Genomic DNA, 23103 nt, shown 5'->3' with positions numbered 1-23103 from the left:
CTCAGAGAAAGGCTGGTGTCATCATCTGTATAAAACAAACCAGCCCAGAACCGACAACCAAACTTCCATTATACAATATCACCTATGAAAAAAAATTCTCTGTCAGCTGTCCCAAAGGCAGGATTTGCCTCCAGCTCAGCTGCTCCTCACCTCAACAGCCCCAACAAGAAGAAGCACCAAGACATTTGCAAATCAAGACCCACAAGAGAAATACATCCAATGGCAAGAGGGACGAGACTTCCCAGCACACATGGCTTGGGGTTTGGCTGCTGGCACAGTCTAGGGAAGCTCAGCAACAGGATACTAGTCCTTCAGGGAGAAGAGAAAGCCAGGATTAAGAAAAGCTGCTTCATTATAGCTAAACATGAACACTAAAACCAACAGAAGTCCAAAATACTGGGATTTGTCATGATATCAAAGTGTAATTGTGATTATTAACGTGTCACTGTAACAGCATTTTCCAAGTCAACTGAGCCTGCACTGCTTTGGCAGCATGAGATGCTTTATTTTTTTTAAAATATACCAGTAACCACAATCCTCACTTCAACAAAGTTGGGGTATTTTGTTGGGGTTTTTTTCTGTTCTTTAAACGAGGACAATAGATGCTTATTTTGGCACAGAAAACATTCCTCCAGAACCACACTTTGGCTTCCTTTTCCCCCATTTTCTTTAACAGTATCCAAAATATTAGCCTCCCTATATTCAAGCCAACATAGAAGCCAGTAGAAGCTGCAGCTACTCAACCCCTCAAAAATACAGACCCCTTCAGAAATGCGATTCTGGAGCATGAAAACTGGACTGAGTATCCATGGAACACCAAAAAGAGGCATTACTCCTACGACCAGGAAAAAGCATGGCAGACATCCCTTTTTGTCCTTGCTGACAGCAACATTATCTAGCAGATTTCATAGGTTTGTCTGTCTTAAGAGTCTGAAAAGGAGAGAAGGCAAAAGGCAAGATCTCTCTCTTCCCTCCTCTCTATCAGCACCCTGATAACACCCTTGCACCTACCACACATGGAAAAAGCAACAGGCTGTGCAAATTGCCTGGGCACTGCTTAGGAATGCTGCAGAAGACAAATATGTAACCCATGGCTTCTGCCACCACGAGTAAATCAGAGCTTTTATTTGCACTTTATCTGTATCTTGTTTGCGTCAGCGTGGCCACACTCCGCCAGGCAGTGGCAGCTGCTGCTGGGACTGGATGTTGTCCCCGAGGTATGGCCACAAACAAGAGCTCAGAACAGGCACAGAGATCACTGCAGGAGTTCCCAGCTCATGCTGCTACTTCACCACCAGGTCCCAACCAGCGGAACCAAGGAGGGTTTAAAGGAGGCTGAAGCTTTACCTACCTGAAACAGGAAATGTGCCAAGCTTCATTGACAGTCTTGTGGAGGCGCTGCCCAGCAGCAATGCTGTCCCCACATCCCAGACATCTCCAGACTTCTTCACCTGCATGCAGCAATAAGGGGACAAACAGCAACCAGTTTACATCAGAGAAAACAGAGACTGGTACATCCTTCATAAAGAACAACCTTAAATTAAGGAACTGACAGGAAAGCCTTCCCACATGGAAAATTGCAGGCAGTCTATAACCCCAGAGAGGGAGCTCCCAAATCAAACTCCGATATCTTGTGTATATGTATATATATTTTTCTCCAGACGTGACAGCTGCTCCTTCACATTCTGCAGAAGAAAAAAATACGACTTTTCACGTAAAACAGCTCAGTTACAGCTCTGTCAGAGATTTCAGGAAGGCAACACCGGTCTAGTACAATTCCAAGAGAGAACCATGCTAGGCCAGGAAGCCACGCTACTGCTTCCCCCACAGCACTGACTCAGCACATAACGTTTGCTCTCATTTGTATAATTAACTGGATTTCCCAGAACTGAAAGAAAGGAAAGGCAAACTTTATTCAATGGAGAACAACTAGACTACCAGGAAGGAATTACACTCTTGAATGAATATTCCCATAGAGACTGTACAGCCAACACCAGACTACTGTCAGACTTAGGAAGGGGGTGTGATGCTACTGGCCTATTGCCCTTTTAGAAAACACTTATAATAGTTATAATGGAGCTATAATAGTTTTTGCTAGAACTGCCAGAGAGCCCCAGAGAGAGCTGGTTACTTAGATGCAAGCAAGCTAGGAAAACAGAATGAAAGCTTGTGCACAAAGAACATTTGGCACACAGATAATTGCTATCCAAAATCCCAAGGGCAGTGCAGACATATTAGAGAGTCAAGAATCTTAGTTCAGCACAGGATGGCACACGAAATGTGTCACAGAGCTGAGCAGATCCCAAACCTGTCCTTCCTGCTACCAACAGTTTGCTTGCAGCAACTCTGCATTAAAGAAAAAGGTGCACTTAGACAAGGAAAACCACAAACCACAGACTTCCCTTTTCCAAAGAATGGTACAACTTGGTAGTTGCTTAGGCAAGTTAATATCACTGTTAAGTTCCTTGAAACTACATAAAACAGAAACCATGAGCCTTCTGTGGGCTTTACCTTTTTAAAGCACCTTTACCCCACAGTGTAGGTCAAGGACAATGTTTAAAATTAACCAAGATGAAGATCTTGCACTTTTTACATGAATAGCTGTTTCAGGGTAAAAACCATTTGCTGCTCAGCTACAAGCACCACTATCACCACAGAGCAGCAGTACCCAGAAAGGTCTCCATGCAGACTGTAAGGCTCAAAGGGTTCCTTTAAATGTGACGAGTGGTGCAGGTTGCTACTGCAGTTCCCAAGTGTGCATCAGCTCCTGTGCCCTCCTGCTAATCCAGAAGACCAAGAACTCCGCCTGAGCTCACACCTGCACAGCAGAGTAAAGGCTGGGAAAACCTTGGGAAAACCTGACCCTATCTGTGTTGTCCTATAAAACAAATGGCTTTTAGCACACCAAACGGGCTCGGGAATAAAGGGCAAAGTTATGTGTGCCTGTGCCTCCATGCACAGGCAGCCAACGCTCTCCTCTCCAAGAGGGACAAGCCCTGGAAGTCAGCTGGACTTCTGAAATAGCAGCAGGCCAAAAACACCTGCAAACCAAACATTCTGCAGCTCCATCCCCTCCCATTCAGTGTCACCAGCACAACACACACGTGTCAAAACGGTCTGTGGATCCTATTAAAGACATTTAAAGATCAATGACTATACCACAGCTGGCTAAAAGCAACAAATTACTCCCCGACCATTTTACGGAATCTGACCCATCAGCTTCGGAACTCCACCAAGCAGTCACCGACTCTCGGCTGAAGTACTACATCTGTTTAAATGTACCCAGGAAGGCTGAACAGCTCACGAACGGAAACGAACAGTCCTCAATCCAACAGAAATTGCTTCAGTATGCAGGAGAAACGACGGAAATGAACAAAACAGAGCAGGAAACAGCGCGAAGGAAACGCAAACGGACATAATCCATGTAACAGGTCTGTCGAGCTCCCCAGGACGGGCGGAATGTGCCAGCGAGGAGCAGCCGCAGTGGCCCCGGCGGTACCACGGGGCCGGGCTGAGCGGCACCGGCCGGCCCCGCGGGCACCTCGGGTCTCACTGCACCGGGGCTGCCGAGAGCCGCCGGGAGCCCCCGGGCCGCGCGCGTGGCCGCGAACCGGCGGTGCCACCCGCTGGAGGGAGCCGCGGGCCGGCTCCAGAATGCGCCCCGGCCGCGGACTGACGTCCGGCCGGGGCGCGGGCTCAGGAGGCAGCGGCCCCGTCGAGTCCCGCGGGGGCCGCCCCGCGACACCGCCGATGCACCGGCGGCCGCATAACGGCGGCGCGGCCGACCGGAGCCGCGGCCCCACGTACGCGCGCCCGCCCCGCGGTGGCGGAGGGCGGCTCCTCCCGCGGAGGCGCGGCCGGCCCGGCCCGAGCTCACCTGGCAGCGCCTCCATCCCGCGCCCGCCGCCCGCGCCCGCCCGACGCCAGCGGTGCCGCCGCACCTGGGCCCGCCTCCCCGCGCCCCACCCACCGCTCCGAGCCAATCGGCGTCGCCCCCTCCGCGCACCGGCCAATCACCGCGCTGCCCCGCCCCGCACGCCCCGCCCTTTCCGCGCCGGCGGCCAATAGCAGCGTCCCCCGCCCGCAGCCCCGCCCCGCACGTGCCGCGGCGGGTGCGGCCCCGGGCGGGCCCCGCCGGTCCCGCTCCCGGCCCCGAGGCAGCGCAAAGGAACGGCGGCGGACTCCGCTCAATGTAAAACCATTTTTTAATTCTAAATCACTTTCACAACAGTGAAAATTAGTGAGGAGGAACGGTAACGCACTAACCGAGCCGTCCGGGCCGTGTGCGGTCGGGTTACGGGGCAGGGGTACATACAAAAGCACACCAGGGAAAGGGGGAACCAAGCGTTAACACTTTTAGACTATTTGATCCTTGAATTGCCGGAAAATAAGAGCTCTCAGCCATGTTTCTGCAGCCTTCTCTAAATCCATTATCTCTCTCACTCCTAGATGGAAAAACCCCCCAATCCATTAAAATTCTGGTTTGTAAATGTATTACTTAAATATATTTCAGTACCACTTGAATCAATTGCAGTCACTTCTCTATCCTCTTTATGGGATAAAGGCTTCAACGGGCTACCCTTCTCCTCCCTGCATAACCTCTCAGTATGGAGTTTTTCTGTACAAAAGAAGAAGGAATCCGTCCCTGTCACATGAACGTTCCCTTCTCATCAGCAGGTGGTGCTGACTGCGCAGGAGAGGAACCCAAAGCTGCGACATTGCAGGACAATCGAACAACATCAAACTTTCTCCTGGGAAGGGCCCCAGTTACCAAATTATGCACTTGAGAAGAACCCTATACTGAAGTTCAGATTCTCAGAAGTGTCACACAACAAAAGCTGAAGCACCACCTCAACTATAAATAGTTGAGCAACATATTCTGTCAGATTATCATGGACTCAGGCACAAATCTGACATGACAAAACACTGCAGAAGCTTTGCAACATTCTACTTGCCAGATGGGATTTTGGAGGTAGGCAAGTTAAACTTCAGTCATCCTTTGCCTTGACACTAAAAGGGAACAGTTTATAATTACATAAATAAACTTCTATAACAATTAATTAAAGGTGTCCTGCCCAGGAAACTCTTCCATATGCTAAAAAATCCCAAGCTATTGAAAAAAAAGTTTCTATTAATTGATTTATCAGTTTTCTGTCTACTGCCAGGGAAGTCACAACATTCATCTTGCAGGAAATCATTATGACTATGAATGACCTGAATCAAAAAAATCTAAAAACAGTAAGAGAAAAAAAAATGGAATTGCCTAGTCAGAGAAATATGAACTGTTCATCTTGCTAGGGAATCTCTTGTACCTGTTTCGAAGGAATCTACACCAATACATCAGGAGTACTCTTTAAAGCTGAATACCCAACAAGATTCCAAAGTGGCTGCAGAGTGCTCACCTTCTGAAATATCCCCTCAGCACATTAATGGTTGTGGTCTCCTTCAGCACTTCAAATTAAAATCTTTGGTAGATACTGCAGAGACTCTCGCGCTGTAGTGGTTCTGCTGTGGCACGGGAGAAGGTCTGTGTGCACCTGCAGAGAGAAGGTCTTCCAAATGTTCCCTACTGAACATGTGCTGGCAAAGGCAGGGTCTCACGTCTCCTCCTGTGTAATTTTACAGTATGACAAGTTTTACCTCAAAACTCATGTAAAGATGCTTTTTCTTCCTCTCCCCAAACAAGCTGATCTCAGATCTGTAATAGGATTTTATCTGGAGTACATGACCTTGTGTAGAAAGTCTCAAAGCCTTGGGAAAGATAAATGTCGCTACAGTGACGAGATTGTGAGGGGATTATCCATGAGTGCAGCCACAGGTGCTGCACAGAGCTGGGGAAGACAACACTGTTTGTCAGTGAGGAACTGGGCTGGGTCCGGCAGCCCCACCTGGCTCCACGGCCAGAGAATCTTCCAGTGTCTGGCTCCAGCATGCTCAGGCTTTAGAAAATTGCAGCATAAATTTGTATCCCTTCTTCTAACAGCCATCAGAACCATCAGGAAGGGTTTTCCACCACATCAGGAAATAACAGACGGAAAAGAAACCAGTCTCCAGACCTGGTTCCGTTTGCATCACATGCTGTGCCCCAGAGAGTCTCAGCAGTGCTGCAGATGATTTCCTGGAGAAGGTCGGATGTTGATGGAGACATTAAATAACATCTGCAGCTCTGGCAGATCCATCGTGGTTGCAAAGCAGGAGATACTGGTCACACTGGAGGTTTCCTTACCTGCCCAGTCTACCTTGGGATAACTGTCTATCCCACAGGCCTGGTGTCACTGATTGGCACAGGATTTCAAAGCAGCACTCCCTCTCGGAGTGCAGCTCAACGCTAGGCCCATGGTTTGTGGCAGGAACCTGTACAAGATATCTGAGATGAAATACACTTTTAAACCAATGTTTTAATTCCCAACTCTGGTGCAAAATGTGAGATTCCTCATTGTGCTGTGGTACCACCAACTCCTGAAGCCCATAGTTAGCTATGGAACCAGACACCAAGAGGTTTAAAATGGGATGGGGATGCAGTTTGTAACTGTTTCAGTGGCCTTGTTGGTCATGAGTATATAGAATAATGGAAAAGACTTATGCAATCAACAGCCAGAACATTATCACCAGTGCCACAAACAGGAAGAGGCGGGAAAGGAACTGCTCATCCACATATTGAGGAGTCCCTGGAACAGCTGGAAAACAGGAAGTAAAGAAAACAACAGTTCAGCTCCTTCCTCTTCTCTGGGATTGTGTATATTCTGAATATAGGATATTCATACATTGAAAAATATGCATCTGCTTGGTGAGAAAGTTGCTATTTCCGACCCTCAGCCTGGCTGACAGCATGGGAAGATCAGAAGGAAGACAAGTATCAGACCCCTGAAGCAGGACTCCTTAGTTCAGTCCCACCCCAAACAGATTTTTCAATGGACAATGAACTGTAGTTAATAGGGAAGATAATTCGACCCAAGAACAGCACAGGACCATGGTAACACTGCTGTGACGTGAAGAATGAGTTTGCTCCTCATAATTCCTGTACTGTATGACACAGTGGAAGATTTGCCAGGCATAACCTTTTACAAAATAAGTTCAGAAAACCCTGGGCAGTAGGTGTCCTTGTTCAAAACAGATTCAGTTTGTCTACAGTGAAGATGGGGAGGAAGTTCTCTAGGGATTACTTAATTGTTGGAGAGCAAGATCACCCCTTGGAGTAACCCAATTGTTTTTTGTTAATCAAAAACATGAAGTAATTTCACTGGGAAGTTACTTCTCATAGAATACAGATGACTGTCTCAGAGATAAATTTCTGAAAAATGAACAGTCTCTGCATTCATTATTTTGTGGTACCAAGCACCAGCTTAAATTTTTCCTTCTTATCTTTCAGGAAATGGTCCTTTCCTACTGTTTTTAAAATCTGTGTCTCCTTCACAGCCCTAATGTCTCCTTTTTATTATTATTAGAAAGTCTAGTACAATTTGTCTTTTTGCAGGAGGAGTCTGCTAGTGTACCAGAGGAGACATCTGAATTAAAGGAGAGTTGTCTCCAGTGCCACTGTTTGTCTGCAGTCACTGGTCTCCCAGGAGGCACTTCAGCAAATTATATGGAAGTGACAAACTTTCTTCTTTTATAAGTCTGTGTACAAAACATATCAGCTACAGACCGCGTTCTCTACTGAGTGTTTTTGCCCTCATTTCGTGTTTCCACTGGCAACACTGGTTACTGTTCAGAATATTTTGTCATTAGCAGGTTATTTAAAAGTTTGTAAAATGTCTGTTTGTGACAGGACAGGAGAAGGATCCGTGGTACCTGGAGGAGGTCGCCCGTCGTTTATGTTGAAGGCTGTTGCAAATATACCAAAGGGAAACGCCCCAATTCCAAATGACATCTGGAAGCCACCATCGCCAAACCCAAAGCCCTGGAATCCCTGCAAAGAACAAAGAACAGGAGGCAAAAAAGGTAACAATCACTTAAAGCCTATTTCAGAGTACTTTGTGGAAGTGCAGACATTCGCCTCACTGGCTTTCCAAAGACTGAAGGAGGGCCACTTTCAGTCTGACACACTTTTGTACATATCCCCTTAGCTCTCCTGGGTTTAAAATGTTTCAGACAGCAAAAATTTGCTAAGCAACCCAAAGGTTTGAGAAAATGAAAACTAGCAACTGCAGCTCTTGCTTGAGAGTCACAAATTAGGACAGTGTTTCTCAACTGTAACCTTTCTCAATGTAGTAGGTATCTGCCAATGTATCAAAATAGTCAGAAGGATTTCTGTTTAGAATGTCTTAACAATTTATCTCTGTTAACAGCTGTTAGCCACATAAGAAAGGTACTTCAGAAAATAATAGAAATTTAGTTTTGTGATGCATGTGCATCATTTCAACACTCAGTGAAATGATAAATTGCCAGTGGGATGGAATGCATTTGAAGGAAAAGTATTAAAAAAGTTAACCGGGGGATTCAAATTAAGGTGGGAAAATCACCTGGGGCAGAAATGCAGGACATAAGGAAAGGAGGAAAAAAGGAAGTTACAATGCAATAACACTGACCCCATGGGATCCAGACTAAAATACCACATCAAGTCAAAAGATAAGTGTTCTGAAATGAGATGAATCCTGCTCTGCAGAAGCAGTGTGCTGTTTGAGAACCGCCTGTATAGGAATCTAGGGGCTTGTGTTATGCCTAACAATTGTGGAGAGCCCCCAGTTGTAATCCAATGATCTGTCCTCTCACCTCAGGATTAAAACAGTGATACCAGTTCTGAAAGACCCACTGGTTTATCACCACCAACAATGGGAGGACAAAGATGATTTTACACATATAACAAAAGCCAAAAGTTTTTTGGTTGTGCCTTGATTTGAGGAGTTGGGTCTTTTTGAACATACTCTTCTCAAGCATTTTGCCACTAACTATGAGGGACAGCAAAGCTCTCTGTGGCAGGTACAGGATCTGAAGAGAACAGGGAAGCAACACCACTACTGTCCTGCCCTTCATATCCCATCCCTCTGATTTACAGCAGCACCAGCTGAAAGGTCCAAATAAGGTACAGGAGCTGATTTAATAAGGCAGCAATGCCCTAGTCAAAGAGAATAGCTGAGCTCCCAATACATTCAATACAGAAATGTACCTTAATCACACCCTGCAGAGTTGTTTGCCTGAAGCATGAGGGAGACAATCCTCTCCAAGGACTCCAGGCTGAGTTACATGGAAATGTGCCATTGTTTCATCAGGTCATGCTCGCTGCCATCATGCTGAAGAACACTGTGGTCTGTCCTACCGCCTACTCCCACATCTACTCCATCTGCCAACTGCTGTTTACATTCACCCTATGTAATCTCCTCAACAAAACCACAGATCCCTCTTCATATTAACATGTATCCAATAGATATCGATTTCTCTTGCTTGTAATGTACAGTAACATCCCATCGAAACAAGAGAAGCAGGTGTCAGTCTCAAAAATCTAAATTCATACATGGATGACATATTTCAATGACACGTATGTTTTGAGAGAAATACATTTGCACAAGGAATTTTCAAAGCACAGTGTTTCTTCTGTTAAAACATGGAGAACAGTTAAGTATGAAAAGCTTTCCCAGTGATACAACAGTGGGCTCATGAAGCTTGATCCAAGCTGGGCTGCTCCTTGGGATGCTAAAGGGTACCAGAGGAATGAGCTCTCTGCCACACCACAGCTATCAATGATTCATGAACAACCAACTGGGCAAGAGCAGGATGTGCAAGCTGCAGGATCTTCATATAAGATCTCTCACAGACATTATGTTCTCCAGGATGAATAAATACCACCATCAATAAAAACAACCAAACTGCTTGAGCTTGTTTGATCACTTACCCCTCTGTTCTCTGGTTCAGGTCTCTGTCCTTGGGGTCGTGGCGGAGTTTTCTCTCTGCAGGAAGTTGTGAAATTAGCTCAAGTGCAAGGACATGTGACAACAGTATCTGCAGTAGCCTGCCTAATAATGCAGAACCACCATAAAATGCTGGGGCCATCCAGCAGAGCTGGAGCAGTGTGTGAGAGAGCCAATCATGCAGCTTTGGACCTTCAGCAGCACATCACTGAATTAACACTGCACTTTTGAATTACAAATACCCATTGCAAAGACTAAAAACTGAGGACATGAACATTTAATAGAAGCTTCTCTGGTCAGGTAACAATCATTGCCATCTGCCACTTGTAACTGACAATTAACACTTGATTCAAATTAAAATGAACTGCCAGTTGAAGAAGAAATGTGTGCAAACCCAGGCCCTGAAAAAGCCAGAAGTATTTGGCAGAAATATCAGATCTATGTCTTTTGACAAAGTATTTAAAATTGTGAATCCAGCACTTCAGCAGTTTAATCTTAAGACTCTAAACTAAAGTTTCATCTTTAATTTTCAAATTAAAATAATTGCATTTAGGTTTCTTACCTGGGGTCCTGTTGCCCAGTGCTGCCTCTTCCATACAGAGGAATAACTTTATCTCGACTGATTCCTGCTTTGCATACAGGACACACTTGTCTGTTTGGCCTGGTCTCTAGCCACTAAAAGAAAGGTAAATTAGAAGAAAACTACTAAAATACCACAAAAACAACTGTGCAAACCTCACTTGCAGCCAGGCAGAAAGACTTTAGCAATTTCTCACAGAGCAAGACATTTAATAAGTGCCAAGTAGTCCCCAAAGTGGAGTTGGCACTTTGGCTCTTGTTCTGGTGGGAACCACTTGCTGACGTGTACATATTCAGATCTGCACTGGAGCAAACTAAGAAATAAAGAGTACCACCAGTACTGGTAGGCCAAGGGCTAGTGCAGATGGACTTCCTATCATCCACCTTTTCTATATTGGTAACACAATGCAAAACACTATGTACACAAAGAGAACAACACTCAGCACTTAAACCTGCAAAGTAAACCTTGCAAGTTCCAACAGTAATTGTACCAAAACTGGAATTACACAGGGTTTAAGAAACTCAAAAGTGGAGGCAAGTGGAACAGAATCTAAGTTTTCTTGTTGCTCAAAGAGCAGATTGCAAGGTGTTGCACATGAAGCTGCACGAGCAGGTTGTGATGGCCCTGGAGAGAAAAGCACATTTGAAAAGAGGGGGATACTCCAGAGAACCAAGGGCTTTATTGAGTAACTGGAGCTGATGAAAAACAAAGTAAAAGGAAACCTGTCTTACCTGGTGTAAACAAGGCCAACTGTGAGCATTCCCAGGACAATTTGTTCACAGAGCAAAAAAAGAGAAGAAATTAGAATTAGTTACTGAACTCAATATGACAAATGTGCAGCGTACAGGGATAGCACAGCTTGGTGACAACAGAATCCTGGAATCCAGCTGGGCCAGTTCTGTAGCCTCCCATTAAAATAATTTTTGTAAGCACAGCCCAAGACTGATCTCCACTGGGTTTTTTTCACATTACGCAATCTAAATTCCTAATATGGTTCTGTGCATCTCCCATTGCTGGGTTCTCATCCATTCCAAAGGGCCAGACAGAGGCTCCATTAATCTTAGGGTTTATTGCATAAATTTTCTCTTCTGATACCATGAAAAGATATCCCAGAGCCAAGATGCAAGTGAGCAAGATGTCAGTAATGAGACTTTAGGATCTTAGAAGATTGAGCTGAAACACCAGCCACAATCACAGAATCATGGAATAACTCAGGCTGGATAATACCTCAGGTAGCCTCTAGTCCAACTCTGATGCTCAGAGCAGAGTCAGCTACTGAGGTCAGACTCAGTTGCTCAGGGCAGAGAAATTCTATTACACAGAGTAAATTGCTATGGCAAATTAAAAAAAAGTCAAAGACAAGCAACCTACAAGATAGAACTGCTAAACAGCCATCTGCTTTCAAAATGTTCTCAATAACATCATTCAGACAAGACACCTGGTATTTTTAAGGTTCCACTCTTCCAAATCCTTTTGTGCAATAATTTAATCTTATTTTATCTTAACACACCCTAAACCAGTGATTTTCCATCTCCCCAAATAAAAACCCAGATTTTCAGATGTTATGTATATTTACACAGAAAAAAGCACTCTCAGGCCTCTTTTCATTAAAAATTTAGCCCACTGTGTAAGATAAACTCCAACCTCCCCACATTTGGCCATGTCAATCATGTCAGTTCAAACCAGGTTACCCACATCAGAAATTCTGCACATGTATTATATCTGTGCTGTACATTATTTCCAGATCAAATTAAAGAACTGAAAAATTCCTAACACAAGTGCAGTATCATGGGAAAAGAGAAATAGCCCATATGTAAAAAGCTTATTGACTGTTCTTTCTTTATGGTTTCAAAGGAAAAAAAGAGCAAGCTTGTAGGAGAAACTACAATTTGGCCTCCAGAACCTAGATTCATATCCAGGTTTAGGTATGCAGAGGTTAGAAAGGAATTTAGATCTAAAGAACATATCTGTGCTAGACCAGACAGCACAAACAGAATAACACACATAAGCAAACAGTGTCAATTAGCACTGAACTGTCTGTGTGAGGCTGCTTGCTTGCTTTTACACAATAATCCAGAAGTACAGGGAGTTTAAGACACAAGAAACCCACTCCCTGAAACACAAGCAAATTAAAACAGCTGAGGAGCAAACCCAAGCTTCTCCTAAACCAAACCCCCAGTCCTTCCTCCTGGCTGGTGTGTGGGGCTGCAGCACATACCAGAAGAGGTGCCCACACAAGCTGATAACTGCATCCTTAGCGGTGTCTAAACAGATGTTGCATTCAAAAGTGTTGTCCTGATTAGTGTTGTCCCCAGAACCATTGCTGCTACTGCTGCCACTGGTCCCTCCAGTACTGGAGCTCTTTGTCGATGCAGAAGTCGTGGGTCCTTTGCTTGCCATCCTCAAGAACTACCCAGACGAGGCCAAGAAAATTTTCTTCTTGGAATCCTAGCTGTGAGAAAGGGAAAAAAACAAACAAACCTAAACAACTTATTGGCATTATAAACATTGCATTCTGGCCCCATTCCAAACTGGCAGTGATTTATCTAAGAAGCTCTTGAATCCTGTTGTTGATGGTTTTAGTTTAAGGTAGCCAAGAGGGATCTTTTTTTAGAAACTAAGCTACTTTACAGTCCCATAGTATGACCTGGCTGATGTGTGACCTGTATTTTACTGTTACTGATAAGCATCCACAGCCAAAACAACCGCTCTGTATTTTCTCATAAATGCCATTTGCTGTAAAGAGAATGAGCTCACCTAGTCATACATGCCCTTCCAAAATCCAACACAACTTATAACTGAGAGTGCAGTCTGAAGCAGAATTTAATAGTGAAGTAATTCACAGTTTAAACAGACTGACAATGCAGAGTTTTAAGTTCAGTGTTCATTAGTTTGGAATATTAATGACATTAATGGCAAGTAAAGGTGGCTTAGAACTTGAATTGTCTCCTGAGCAGTATATTGCTGCTATCACAGCAGTCTTGATATGACTATCAAACATTCCTAATACTTTCAAACTATCAAACATTTCTAATCTAGTATTAAGGTAGTAATGTAAGTATTAAAAATTTTAGCTGAATGTGCTTGCATTTTAATTCAATGCTTTCACCTCATTAACATAATCATATTTACCAAAGAATAGCATTTATTTTATTTCAGTAGCAACAACCTCTACAGTGTAATTCCTTGATATGTAAATTCCACAGTACCAAAAAGTAAAACTTTTGAGTTCCAGCACAAGGCATTTACATTTCTAGAAATACTTCTACCAGCACAAATTTTTTAATCCAAGAACTAAGAGAGTTACAGTAGCTACAGAAATTAATTCATTAACTAAAACAAAAATGTTTAAAATATTCCATTGTGCTTTTCATGAAACTCTAACATCATGTTGATGCTGCAGGAACAGGAATACTTAGATAAAGCTGTGAGAAACAAACAGGTGATTATCTGAACTTTTTGCAAGTGTACAAACAATGAAGCATTTTCAAAGGGCAACCTGAATTTTTCAGAAGGTAATTTCTTTGTGAACTTACCCCCCAAGCACTAAAGGCTTTCCTTAGTGTTGCCTCTTTGTAGCAGAGCTGCAGCACAGGTGCAGGGCAGCAAACTAAAGCCTCGGGATCTCCAGCTGTTATTGCCAACAGCTCCTTTCCTACAATACATTCCCACTGCACAGTCAGAAAAGCACCACACTCCAGCCTTGTGAAGTATTGCAGCAAAGACTCAGTTACAGCAGGTGAAATCTATTTCTGCAGAGCTTTTTCACTCCATTACATCATTTTGCACAGTGTCCCAGAAGGGCAGATTTGTATTCAGAGATGCTGCACTTCAACATACGCTGCTTTCAGCAGTGCTGACTCTTAGCATTTCACACCACGACTCCATTTACACTCAGTTCATTGTACAAAATTAAAATCCATGTTAGATCAAGGCAGATGGAAATGCTGCCAACCCACAAACTGTACGCCAAAGACACTTGGATTTTTCACACATCCTTACAACCAGAATCTTCGGTCTGTCTTGCTCAGTAGTTTAAGTGAAAACTTATCAACTTGGACCTGAAAAACTGAGAAAACCTCTTTAAAACTAAAAAGTTCAACATGCTGTTAAAAATACACATCCCTTTATGGAATGGTCACAAGAAACATCTTGACATATAACACAAGGAAAGGATGTGTACAAGAGGCAAATGAATAAATTCTGAGTCCCTAATACCAATGTGGAAAAAAAGTTCCTTTTTTCCAAATTAAATTCTATATATTAACACAATGAATCTAGAGACTTGTCAAAAAGATAAAATCTGTATCCCCACAAAAACTTACTGAAAACAAACCTCTCAGTTTTTAGTAACTACAAAAAATAAGTAAAATGTTATGAAGAAGGATGACAAAGAAATCCAGAGAAATATTAGTAATGAAATGGAATAAAGATGGCTGAGACAGAAGAAAGATTAAAATGACATAATGCAACAGGCACTGAATCTCCTTTCCTAGAAGAGGGTCATTCCTTAATCTCTACTGGGGATCCTCTCCTAAGTATTTGTTCACTGGCTGATGGGGCCCAGTGACCCGTTAGGATATAACCAATTCAAAATATCAAAACCATACACACCAGTAAAAATAATAAAAGTCTTCTCAAACATTTGCTCTTGTCCTTGAAACATAGTTTAATGTGAGTCTGTAACAAGTGCTGCTGGGCTCCGTACATCTGCACATATATAAAGAAGCAAACGTGAAACAGCTTCCAGTGGCTAAATTTACATTTAATAATCATACATTGTGTAGCTTGTGAGTGTACTCTGAATCCTAAAGTAGGAATTCAACTGCAAATGGAACTTGATGGAACAGAATGAGCTCAGAATGGAACAGTCACTCAAACTACTTAAACTTTGAGACAAAATTCTCTAGGGAAAAAAAAACACAAAACAACAAATGATAAACAAATCACAAACTAAAAAAAATCAACAACTAACACAACAGGCCAAACCAATCCCATTTTCATTTTTCTTTAGTTTGTAAGGAAGACTGTGAGTACACTGGGATAGAACATGACTTCTGGGGTTAAGTAAACACAACTGAGGGATGCCAGTCAAGGTTTGCTATATCCTTATCCTTCAGATCAGGTCTCCAAATCAACCCTAGAGGCATGATGAACAGCAAACAAAACAAGGGAAAGGATATAAAAACCAGCTGATACCTAACTGCAGGCATTCAGAGATCTTGTCTTTTTCTTTCTTCTTTGCTCTCTACATATTTACAGGAAAACAGTATCTTTGTTTCATAAAAGCCATCTAGATTAGCTGTTTATTTCCTTTAAACCACAATCCCTGTGTTATATCCCAACAGGTTGTTCTGACAACGACTGACATTCGCTACGTCCAGGAATCAAGAGTGGCAGCAGATGAATGGTTAAGAAACAAGAAACTCATTTGCAAAGAGGCTTCCTAAATAAACACAGAAGTCTGGTGGAGCGTGAAGACATGCAAGTGGAGGTACATGAGAGGGTGAAACTCCAAAAGGCAGACTGGGACCTGAGCCAGCTGAGAGCACAGGAGGTCTAGGACAGGAGTAAGTGCAGGGACTGGGAATGTCCATGTGCTGGGTGTGATACTGCTACAGATCTCATTAAGAAAGGAATTTTCCTCTAATATTTTAAAAACTTAATCTGTAAGTCTACTGGGAGCAACTGCACACCAGGAAAGCATAAGCTGTCAAAGTGGCTGTCAAAGATCACACCCCTGAACTCAGCAAATGATAATGACTACATTTGCCAAGGTACACTGGCCCAACCCTCAGAACACGGGAAAAACACTTCAAGACAGGCTAGAGGAGTTTTCACCATAACTTCAGGTATATAAAATAAATCTGCTGGAAACAGCAGGTGAGCATTAATTCAACCTGGGAAAGGCAGAGAGGGAATATAAATTAGAAGCTAATTTCACCTACATAAAACAGTCCTTGAATACATGTTCACAGTATGACATTAGGATGTCTCAAGTATTGAATTTTTTCATGAACAATGAGAAAACATTCTGGTGAAGATATAGAAGTCTGGCTAGTTTATTAACAAAATCCAGTTTGTTCTTCCTTGCCATAACAATGAAATAAAAAGGGCAGCACTATTGGATGTCAATTCCACTGGAAAGACCCTTTTCCATATTTCTTTCCTAATTAATCTTATTTTAGCTAAGATTATTGAAATTGAAATAATCCAAATCTATTTATGAAACAAGTTCTGATTTAGCTCCTGAACCTTTTTCTGTTTAAATGAAAAAGAAGACTTGTCAGTATTATCTTATTACTAAGGTAACAGTGTCATTTTCTGACACTTAAAAATTTTATAAAAGGAATATTAACATTAGAAAATTAATTTAAATCTAAAATTACTACTGAGAGTTTATATAAAGATGTCTACTCATAAGTCTAACAACAGTCTGATACATATTACAATTGCCTGAGCTTCAAGTACAACAACCAGGTAACCTTAGCTAAAAACTGCTGACAGCGCCTAGAAGAAAGTGCACTGCCTTCTTGACAGTCATTCAGATATTTTTAACAAACACATGACTGTCTTGCTGTTAATCATTAAATACATATTTATCTCTCACTACCTTTTTACTCTTTTCTGTCCCCCAAACATGTTACATTTTAACTCCTTGGAAACATTTCTCGAGTTCATCTTTCTCCCTCCTGTAACCTGTACAGCATTGGGCACCCACTGTTTAATAAAGTGGTCCCAAAACATGAATTCATGTGTTCACTTGCTCTTGCAAAACCAACCATTTGCCTTCCAGCCCAACGTGTCCTTGCCTGGCCTGGTTTCATTAATTGGGATTCTGCAATGCACACCCGTGTTACAGTCAGGGTAAGGCAGGGTATGCCAGCTGAAGGGCTGTTTCGGGAGCACTGAGGAGTCCACGTACCTTGTAAATGCAAACAGTAAAAACCCTTACGTGATTAAAGTAATTGCTTTTTTATCTGTTCTATAAAGGTTTAATACAGACTCCCAACAAAAGTCTTTCAACGAAGATTTTATCCTCTTACCTCACAAAGTCCAAAGGGGAAAAAAAAAAAAAAAAGAAAAAGAAATATAAGCAGTTGGGTAATGCTGCCCCGGCGATTTCCTGGTCTGCAGTGCCGTGCAAGACAGACGTGCTTGGCTAACCCAGGCTAGCAGCAAAACGTAAAAATATCAAATACAACAGTAATTATATACAACAGACGTGATTTAAAAAGTAATAAGCGAGTCTTACTGTATGAGCAATTCTCAAAATATAAGTAATGTCATGTACCAGCAGCTGACGCCTCGCGACATACCCAGAGCCAGACCCGTCTATCGCGACAGAGGCGCCGCTCCTGGGCGCGGGTCCGGCCCCGCACAGCGCACCACCGGGCACGGGCGGCCCCTAGGACGGCGCTTTCGAGAGAAACCCCGGCCCGCAGCGCCGGGCCGCGGTCCTGAGCTCGGGGGACGGGCGCTGGGCCCGCCGGGGGCACCGCAGCCGCGGCTCCGGAGGCTCCGGGCGAGGCCGGGGGTCCCGCGGCGTCCCCGCCCCGCTCCTTTGGAGCAGGCGCAGGCGGCTCCGGCCTCCCAGGGCCCGGCCCGGCCCACGGAGCCGCAGCCCGGCCCCAGCTCCCCTCAGCACCCCCCGCCCGGCCCGGCCCTGCTCACCAGCGGGTCCGGGCTCCCCGCAGCGCCGTGCCGAGCCGCCGCTCCGCCGGGCCCCGTCACCTGACCGCCCGGAAGCGCGGCGGGCGGAAGGGCCCGGCCCCCGCCCCACCGACCGCGGCGGCTCCGCGCACCGGGCCGGCGGCTGAGGGGGCCGCGGCGGGCGGGTGTCGCTGCCCTCGGCCCCTCCTCAGCCCGGCCCCACGCAGACCCCGCGGGCGCTCGTTACCTCGGGCTCCTCCGGGGGGAACGGCCGGGGCTGCTCCGCCCGCGCTCGGCCCCCGCCGCCGCCCCCGGTGCTGCGGGTGTGCGCGGCCCTGCTGCCCGGGGACGTGTGGCGGCCGCGGCCAAACGGCGGCCTCCGGGAACTGCAAGAAGTTCGTACCGAATGCTCGGCCCAAGCAGGAAGGGAGGAAAGAAAAGGAAGGACGGAAAAGGAAGGAAGGACGGAAAGGGAAGGAAGGAAGTTTGAGGGAAACAAATCGTTGACTTACGAGTGTAGAGTGCTAGAATCTGAGCTGAGAAACATATCCAGGATGGAAATAGAGAGCTTGATAAAAGTATTTAGAGCTTGAAAAAGGTATTTGTACAGTTGTGAGAAACCAAAGCAAGGGAGAGGAGGTGACCTGACGGAGAAGGCACTTCTGGAGGGTTTCACCCAGCTCCGAGGGCACCCCACCAGTCCTGAGGATTCCAAGGTACAAAACAGCCCAAAATTGCCTGTTCTTTTATACAGTGGAGAATGGGTGATTCCTAAACCAAGGTCTTCCACTGAAGTTGAGTTTTATGAGGCAATAGTGAAGAAATGAAGGGAAGCTAGTGCCAAGGGAGCCAATTGGAGAGAGCCCAAGGATGTTGTCAGCCGCCTGAGACTGCACAGCTCTAGTGTGAAGGCTGGAATGTGCAAGCCAGGAAATGTCCAGCAGGATAAAAACAGTTCTACAGAGTCCTGCTGCTTTCAGCAGCACATAGGCTTGGCAAAACCCACGGCAAAGTGGTTATCCAGAAGCCCACCTGGAATCACCAAAGACGTTGTTGTATACGTAGTGCATAACGCGATAGTGCTGATGGCGTGAGGAGCACACAAAGCAGTCCTACCTGCAGGAACAGGAAAATCTCTAACGAAGCAGTTCTCTTAATTTTCAGTCAGCAAAGCAGCAGGGTTGGGCACAGCTTCTCCATTCAAGCTAAAATCTGTCATGTCAGTGTAGTATCTGATTAGGAAGTTACCAGGGCCCCGAGGACATGAACCGTATCCTCCAGAAGCTGATTAAAACAGGAATGAGTTTATGAAATTCGGGTATGGGAAGCCTTGTCAAACTACAGCTCCCGGCGTGCTCTGCGGCTGGACTACAGCTCCCGGCATGCACCGCGGCCGTACCACAGGGCCCAGCGTGTCCCGCGCTTGCAAGATGGCGGCGCCCAAGGGCCGCTCGGGCCCGGACAGCGACACCGGCTCGGACTCGGACAGCGGCGGTGAAGCGGCCGCGCGGTTCCGGGAGGCTGCCTGGGACTGCACCGCGCAGGCGGCGGCGGCGCGGGCGGAGCCGCGCGGCGGTGAGGGACGGCGGACAGGCTGGGCTCTGCTCCCCCTCTGCGGCGTGCCCTCCCCTCTCTTCCCCGCCCCGCCGCTCCGGTCCGGCCCCCTCAGCAGCTCCTCCTGTCCCGCGGGGATTCCTCCCTGCAGCGGTGCCGATGCCAGAGCTGAAGGGGGCTCTGCCTGGTCCTCCCGAGGCCATCTCCGGCCTCCAGCCGGGCCCACAGCCCCTTCCCGGCAATCCTGGCCTGAGGGAAGTTTCCCTTTCCCCTCATAACTGTTCTCACCCGAAGGTGGGCCAGGGTTGTCCTTCAGACATTATTCTTTATTCCCTAGCATGGGTCTGACAGAGGTAAAAGAGATCCTGGCCGCAGGTCGCTAAACGTGCCTTTGCTACTTGCTTTTCAGGGGGCTTTAGAAAGGATCGGTTGCAGCTTAAAGATCAGCCAAGCCTGAGGTATTTTTGCTTCTGGTTTCAGATTTAATGTTTCCCTGAAGAAAAAAAGAATGCGTAATATCTGTGCTGCTTCTACTTTGTACCTTGTGATACTTCATAATGAAAGGGCCAATTCTGTTTGGGGAATTAGTCCAAACATAATCTGAAATAATGCTTAAATCTGAACAGACTAATATGTTTTTAAGGGTTTGGGTGAGGAGGGACAGATGCTATTAGCTTCGAAAGAAATAATCCTTGTTCTTATTTCAAACGGGCGTGAGGCAATCAGCCGTGAGGAGGGTGACAATGAGCTCCAGACGACTCCAGAGTTCAGAGCACACGTTGCAAAGAAACTGGGATCCATGCTAGACAGGTACTGGCATGCAAAGCTAGGAAAGTATTCTGTGGGTCAGTTACACTGAAGTGCTTGTTCGCTAAAGCCAGGAAGTTCAATGTCTTAAGTACAAGCTTCCAGTATTCTGGGACCTAACCTTGCTGATGTGCTGTGCCCATCTGGTCAAAACGCCCTGTGCAGCACTGCTTGTCTCCATTTGCCTCTGTGGTGAGCATCTTGTGGGGAGAAAAGAGAATTTGGGTGCCTTAGCATTTCCATCATGTAAAAGTTGGCAGAAGAATCTTTGATTTGTTCTTGCAACCTAAACCAAACCCTGGTTCAGGGTTGTGCTGGCAGAATGGCTGCCACTCTCCATCTATTGTGCAATAGAACAGTTTCTGGAGAACTGCTGTTCAGGAGCTGGCTTTAGAAACACAGTTTCTAAATTATTCTTGTGGCTTGCATTGCTGAGGAGAGAAGGCCTAGTCTGCTCTGGAAACAGGGAGCTGAGACAGCCTAACTAACAAAAAAAGATATATGCAACATCTCCCTCTAGTCTTGTTTCCCAGAAATATCCAACTTTATCTCAGTTTGCACAAACCTGTCTAAGTTCTGACTGGGATTTTCTGTTTAGCTTCATCACTGTCTTCAAGGACCCATCAGGACCATCACAGACTTCGGTGGCACAGTCTGACTCTGAGGATGATGGTGAGTTCCAGTCTCAGCCATTGTGGCTGTTTTGTGACTGTTAGCTGCTGACAGGTGGGATGGATCCTGTCCATCACCAGCTGTACATCCAACTTTTAACATTTGCACTAAAAGAATTTCTGTTAGTGTCTGTGAGGGCTGTTACTTTGCAGCTCTGACCTCTGTGCCGCAAGTCCTCCCCCACAGTCCCAAATAATTGCTGTTAAGCACTGTGGGGATACAGTAACAGCACTGTAGCTTCCAGGGAAACAGCAGTTGATTGTTTCCACCTCTGTTTTATATTCTACCTAAACCCCCCCTTTCCATACTTCAGGTTTTCGCCTCTTCTCTTCCTCTGTCCCTGGAGACTGTGGGAAACCGGAGCCTTGCCCTGCAGCAAGGAGGAGGAGGCCAGTTAGCTCCAGGTGAGGTGCTGGAAGCTGTTTTGCTCCTCAGGTACTGTTGCATCCCACATTTCAGAGGCAGCTGGGACTCCCACAAGGGATTAGGAAGCTGAAGAGCTAGAGAAGTGTGTATTTATGACTTTTATATTTGACTAGACCAGAATTTTGTTTCTTATTTAGTGCTGGGGAAATAGAAATGTTTGTGGGAGATTTTCTTTCCCTCCTGGTATGGAGGGGAAAAGAACACATTGGCTTTCAGACTGGTTAAATGCAAACTGTAGGTGTGGGGGTCCCAGAGCCACTGGTACCCGTTTATCATGTGTTCTCATCTCAGATTACTCTGCTGTCCAAGTTTTGGGTGAATTCAAGGCAGAAGTGCAATTCAACTTCCTTCCCTCTTGTTACCTTTCCAGTGACTCAGACAGTGACCAAGAGTGGCAAAGGTACCGGGAGGCTGCCGTATCACCTGCGGATATTCTGAAGCAAAGTGCTTTTCCTGCATTGTCCCAGGGTTCCAGCCAGGATCAGAATCAGAGCTATGTGGAGCCCAACCAGAAAAAAAAAAAGAAAAAGAAAACTGGGAGACAGAACAATATTCAAGAGAAAATAATAGACCCAGCAGAGTGTGACCAGATCTGCAAAGATTTGCCTCGGTTGGTGTCTGCAAATGGCCAGCAGGAGAGACAGGACAGCAATCACAGAGAGAACTCTGTGCTGCCAGGAGCTGTGAAGAAGAAAAAGAAGAAAAAAGAACGATGATTTTGCTCTACAAACGGCAAGTGGTTGTGATGGGTGAGGGAAACTGAAAGAAAACCTAACAACAAGATTTGCTGCAGATGAGGGAAAATTAATTGGCAAAGCTTCTGCTCTAGAAGCTCAGTGGCCTGAGAGACTAATTAAGTGACTTCCTGTGCTACTGGCATCCCCAAGGAAGGGAACATTGTTCTCCTCACAACAGCAGTTGTCTGTGCTGCTGCTTATGCAGGCCCAATCTAAAAGGATTAAATACTGTGCCAGACTTGCATGGCAGAGGGATGTGATCATAGCTGCATTCCTCCTGGTCTGTTCTTCATATCATGAAACTCTTCTGGAGAAAGTATATGATGAATTGAATTTGGTTTACATGGCAACAGGTGATCAACTGCTTTTTCTCTTTGCCTCTTTGTAAGACTACTGAGAATAGCTCCAGCCCGTGGGAGACTCATTTATCAAAAGCATCCTGTCAGAAATCAGGGCCCCTTATTTTTTCCCTGCGATCATCATAGCAATCTGTTGTTGAAACCTGCTGTGTTACTAATCCCTCTGCAATCTGCACCTCTCCAGGGCCCCTGCACACAAACAATGTGTGGTGAGCTGATTTCAGGGTTGGTGTAAATGTATCCTACTGTTCCAGTTGTGTCCACTGAAAATTTTTTTCATGTATAGGGTTTTTTTTTTATGGCATCTGTTGTTATTAAATTTTACTACACTCTTGGACCTACTTAATTTGATAGGTTTTGTACAACAGTGACTTTCTTGTTGTATTCAGATTCTCTCCAGCAGAGATAGAGGTGGCTTAGGATGGCTTTTTTGTTGCTGGGTGATCGATGCTATGGAATTGCTACAGGAA

The 23103-nt window shown here is 45.3% G+C and overlaps 3 protein-coding genes and 1 long non-coding RNA gene across 28 annotated transcripts in view; 2 read left to right on the top strand and 2 right to left on the bottom strand.

Annotated features, from left to right (window-relative positions):
• Positions 1-6579, bottom strand: part of LIMK2 (LIM domain kinase 2) — a 34652-nt gene extending 28073 nt beyond the window's left edge. For 3 of the 15 annotated variants that reach the window (XR_015277687.1, XR_015277688.1, XM_086855648.1), the window contains exons 1-2: positions 3878-3963; positions 1352-1451 (exon numbers count right to left, since the gene is read on the bottom strand). Coding sequence is in view for 3 of the 15 variants with exons in the window: in XM_086855648.1 (XP_086711774.1) it covers positions 1352-1451; positions 3878-3893 (116 nt within the window). In the remaining 12 variants the exon portion in view is untranslated. Of the gene's footprint in view, positions 1-1351; positions 1452-1553; positions 1686-3194; positions 3816-3877; positions 3964-5402 lie in introns of those variants that run through there. The other 12 variants (XR_015277691.1, XR_015277692.1, XR_015277693.1 and 9 more) reach the window with 11 other exon arrangements.
• Positions 4043-17420, top strand: LOC111936609 (uncharacterized). 3 transcript variants are annotated; one of them, XR_015277697.1, is made up of 5 exons: positions 4092-4192; positions 4675-4972; positions 7769-7941; positions 15774-15995; positions 17222-17420. It is a non-coding gene; the product is annotated as an uncharacterized LOC111936609 (long non-coding RNA). The 3 variants fall into 3 exon arrangements; XR_015277695.1 differs by lacking the exon at positions 17222-17420 and having other exon boundaries at positions 4086-4192; positions 15774-17175; XR_015277696.1 differs by lacking the exons at positions 4675-4972; positions 17222-17420 and having other exon boundaries at positions 4043-4192; positions 15774-17175.
• RNF185 (ring finger protein 185) lies at positions 4188-19323 on the bottom strand. Of its 8 annotated transcripts, none has more exons than XM_086855687.1 (8): positions 18100-18194; positions 13962-14080; positions 12644-12877; positions 11157-11175; positions 10408-10520; positions 9830-9884; positions 7792-7909; positions 4188-6677 (listed from the first exon to the last, which is right to left on the bottom strand). In XM_086855687.1, exons 3-8 carry the CDS (start codon positions 12823-12825, stop codon positions 6580-6582), a joined length of 585 nt encoding a protein of 194 aa, XP_086711813.1. In that variant the 5' UTR covers positions 12826-12877; positions 13962-14080; positions 18100-18194; the 3' UTR covers positions 4188-6579. The 8 variants fall into 8 exon arrangements, with proteins under 8 accessions (XP_086711813.1, XP_023793398.1, XP_086711818.1 ...); XM_023937630.2 differs by lacking the exon at positions 18100-18194 and adding an exon at positions 15040-15135 and having other exon boundaries at positions 13962-14494; XM_086855692.1 differs by lacking the exons at positions 13962-14080; positions 18100-18194 and adding an exon at positions 18591-19323.
• Positions 19324-19385: 62 nt separating this feature from the next.
• C18H12orf43 (chromosome 18 C12orf43 homolog) lies at positions 19386-22984 on the top strand. Of its 2 annotated transcripts, XM_086855678.1 has the most exons (6): positions 19386-19653; positions 20042-20091; positions 20345-20442; positions 21038-21111; positions 21425-21515; positions 21908-22984. In XM_086855678.1, the coding sequence occupies exons 1-6, from the start codon at positions 19386-19388 to the stop codon at positions 22251-22253; spliced, it is 927 nt and encodes a 308-aa protein (XP_086711804.1). In that variant the 3' UTR covers positions 22254-22984. The 2 variants fall into 2 exon arrangements, with proteins under 2 accessions (XP_086711804.1, XP_086711805.1); XM_086855679.1 differs by lacking the exon at positions 20345-20442 and having other exon boundaries at positions 20042-20090; positions 21908-22627.
• Positions 22985-23103: the final 119 nt, after the last annotated feature.

This window comes from Cyanistes caeruleus, chromosome 18, assembly GCF_971803275.1.
Source record: "Cyanistes caeruleus chromosome 18, bCyaCae1.hap1.1, whole genome shotgun sequence".
NCBI classification, from domain to species: domain Eukaryota; kingdom Metazoa; phylum Chordata; class Aves; order Passeriformes; family Paridae; genus Cyanistes; species Cyanistes caeruleus.
The sequence above is the reverse complement of the archived record's forward strand: the minus strand, read 5'-3'. Positions and strand labels throughout refer to the sequence as shown.

Coding starts and splice junctions, on each gene's coding strand:
- RNF185 (XM_086855692.1), bottom strand. CDS start 12,825: ATGGCAAGCAAAGGACCCACGACTTCTGCATCGACAAAGAGCTCCAGT. Junction 7,910..9,829: donor CTGAACCAGAGAACAGAGGG/GTAAGTGATCAA, acceptor TGTTCTTTGCAG/GGATTCCAGGGCTTTGGGTT. Junction 6,678..7,791: donor CGACGGGCGACCTCCTCCAG/GTACCACGGATC, acceptor CCTGTTTTCCAG/CTGTTCCAGGGACTCCTCAA.
- C18H12orf43 (XM_086855678.1), top strand. CDS start 19,386: ATGAAATTCGGGTATGGGAAGCCTTGTCAAACTACAGCTCCCGGCGTG. Junction 19,654..20,041: donor GCGGGCGGAGCCGCGCGGCG/GTGAGGGACGGC, acceptor CTTGCTTTTCAG/GGGGCTTTAGAAAGGATCGG. Junction 20,443..21,037: donor CTGGGATCCATGCTAGACAG/GTACTGGCATGC, acceptor TTTTCTGTTTAG/CTTCATCACTGTCTTCAAGG.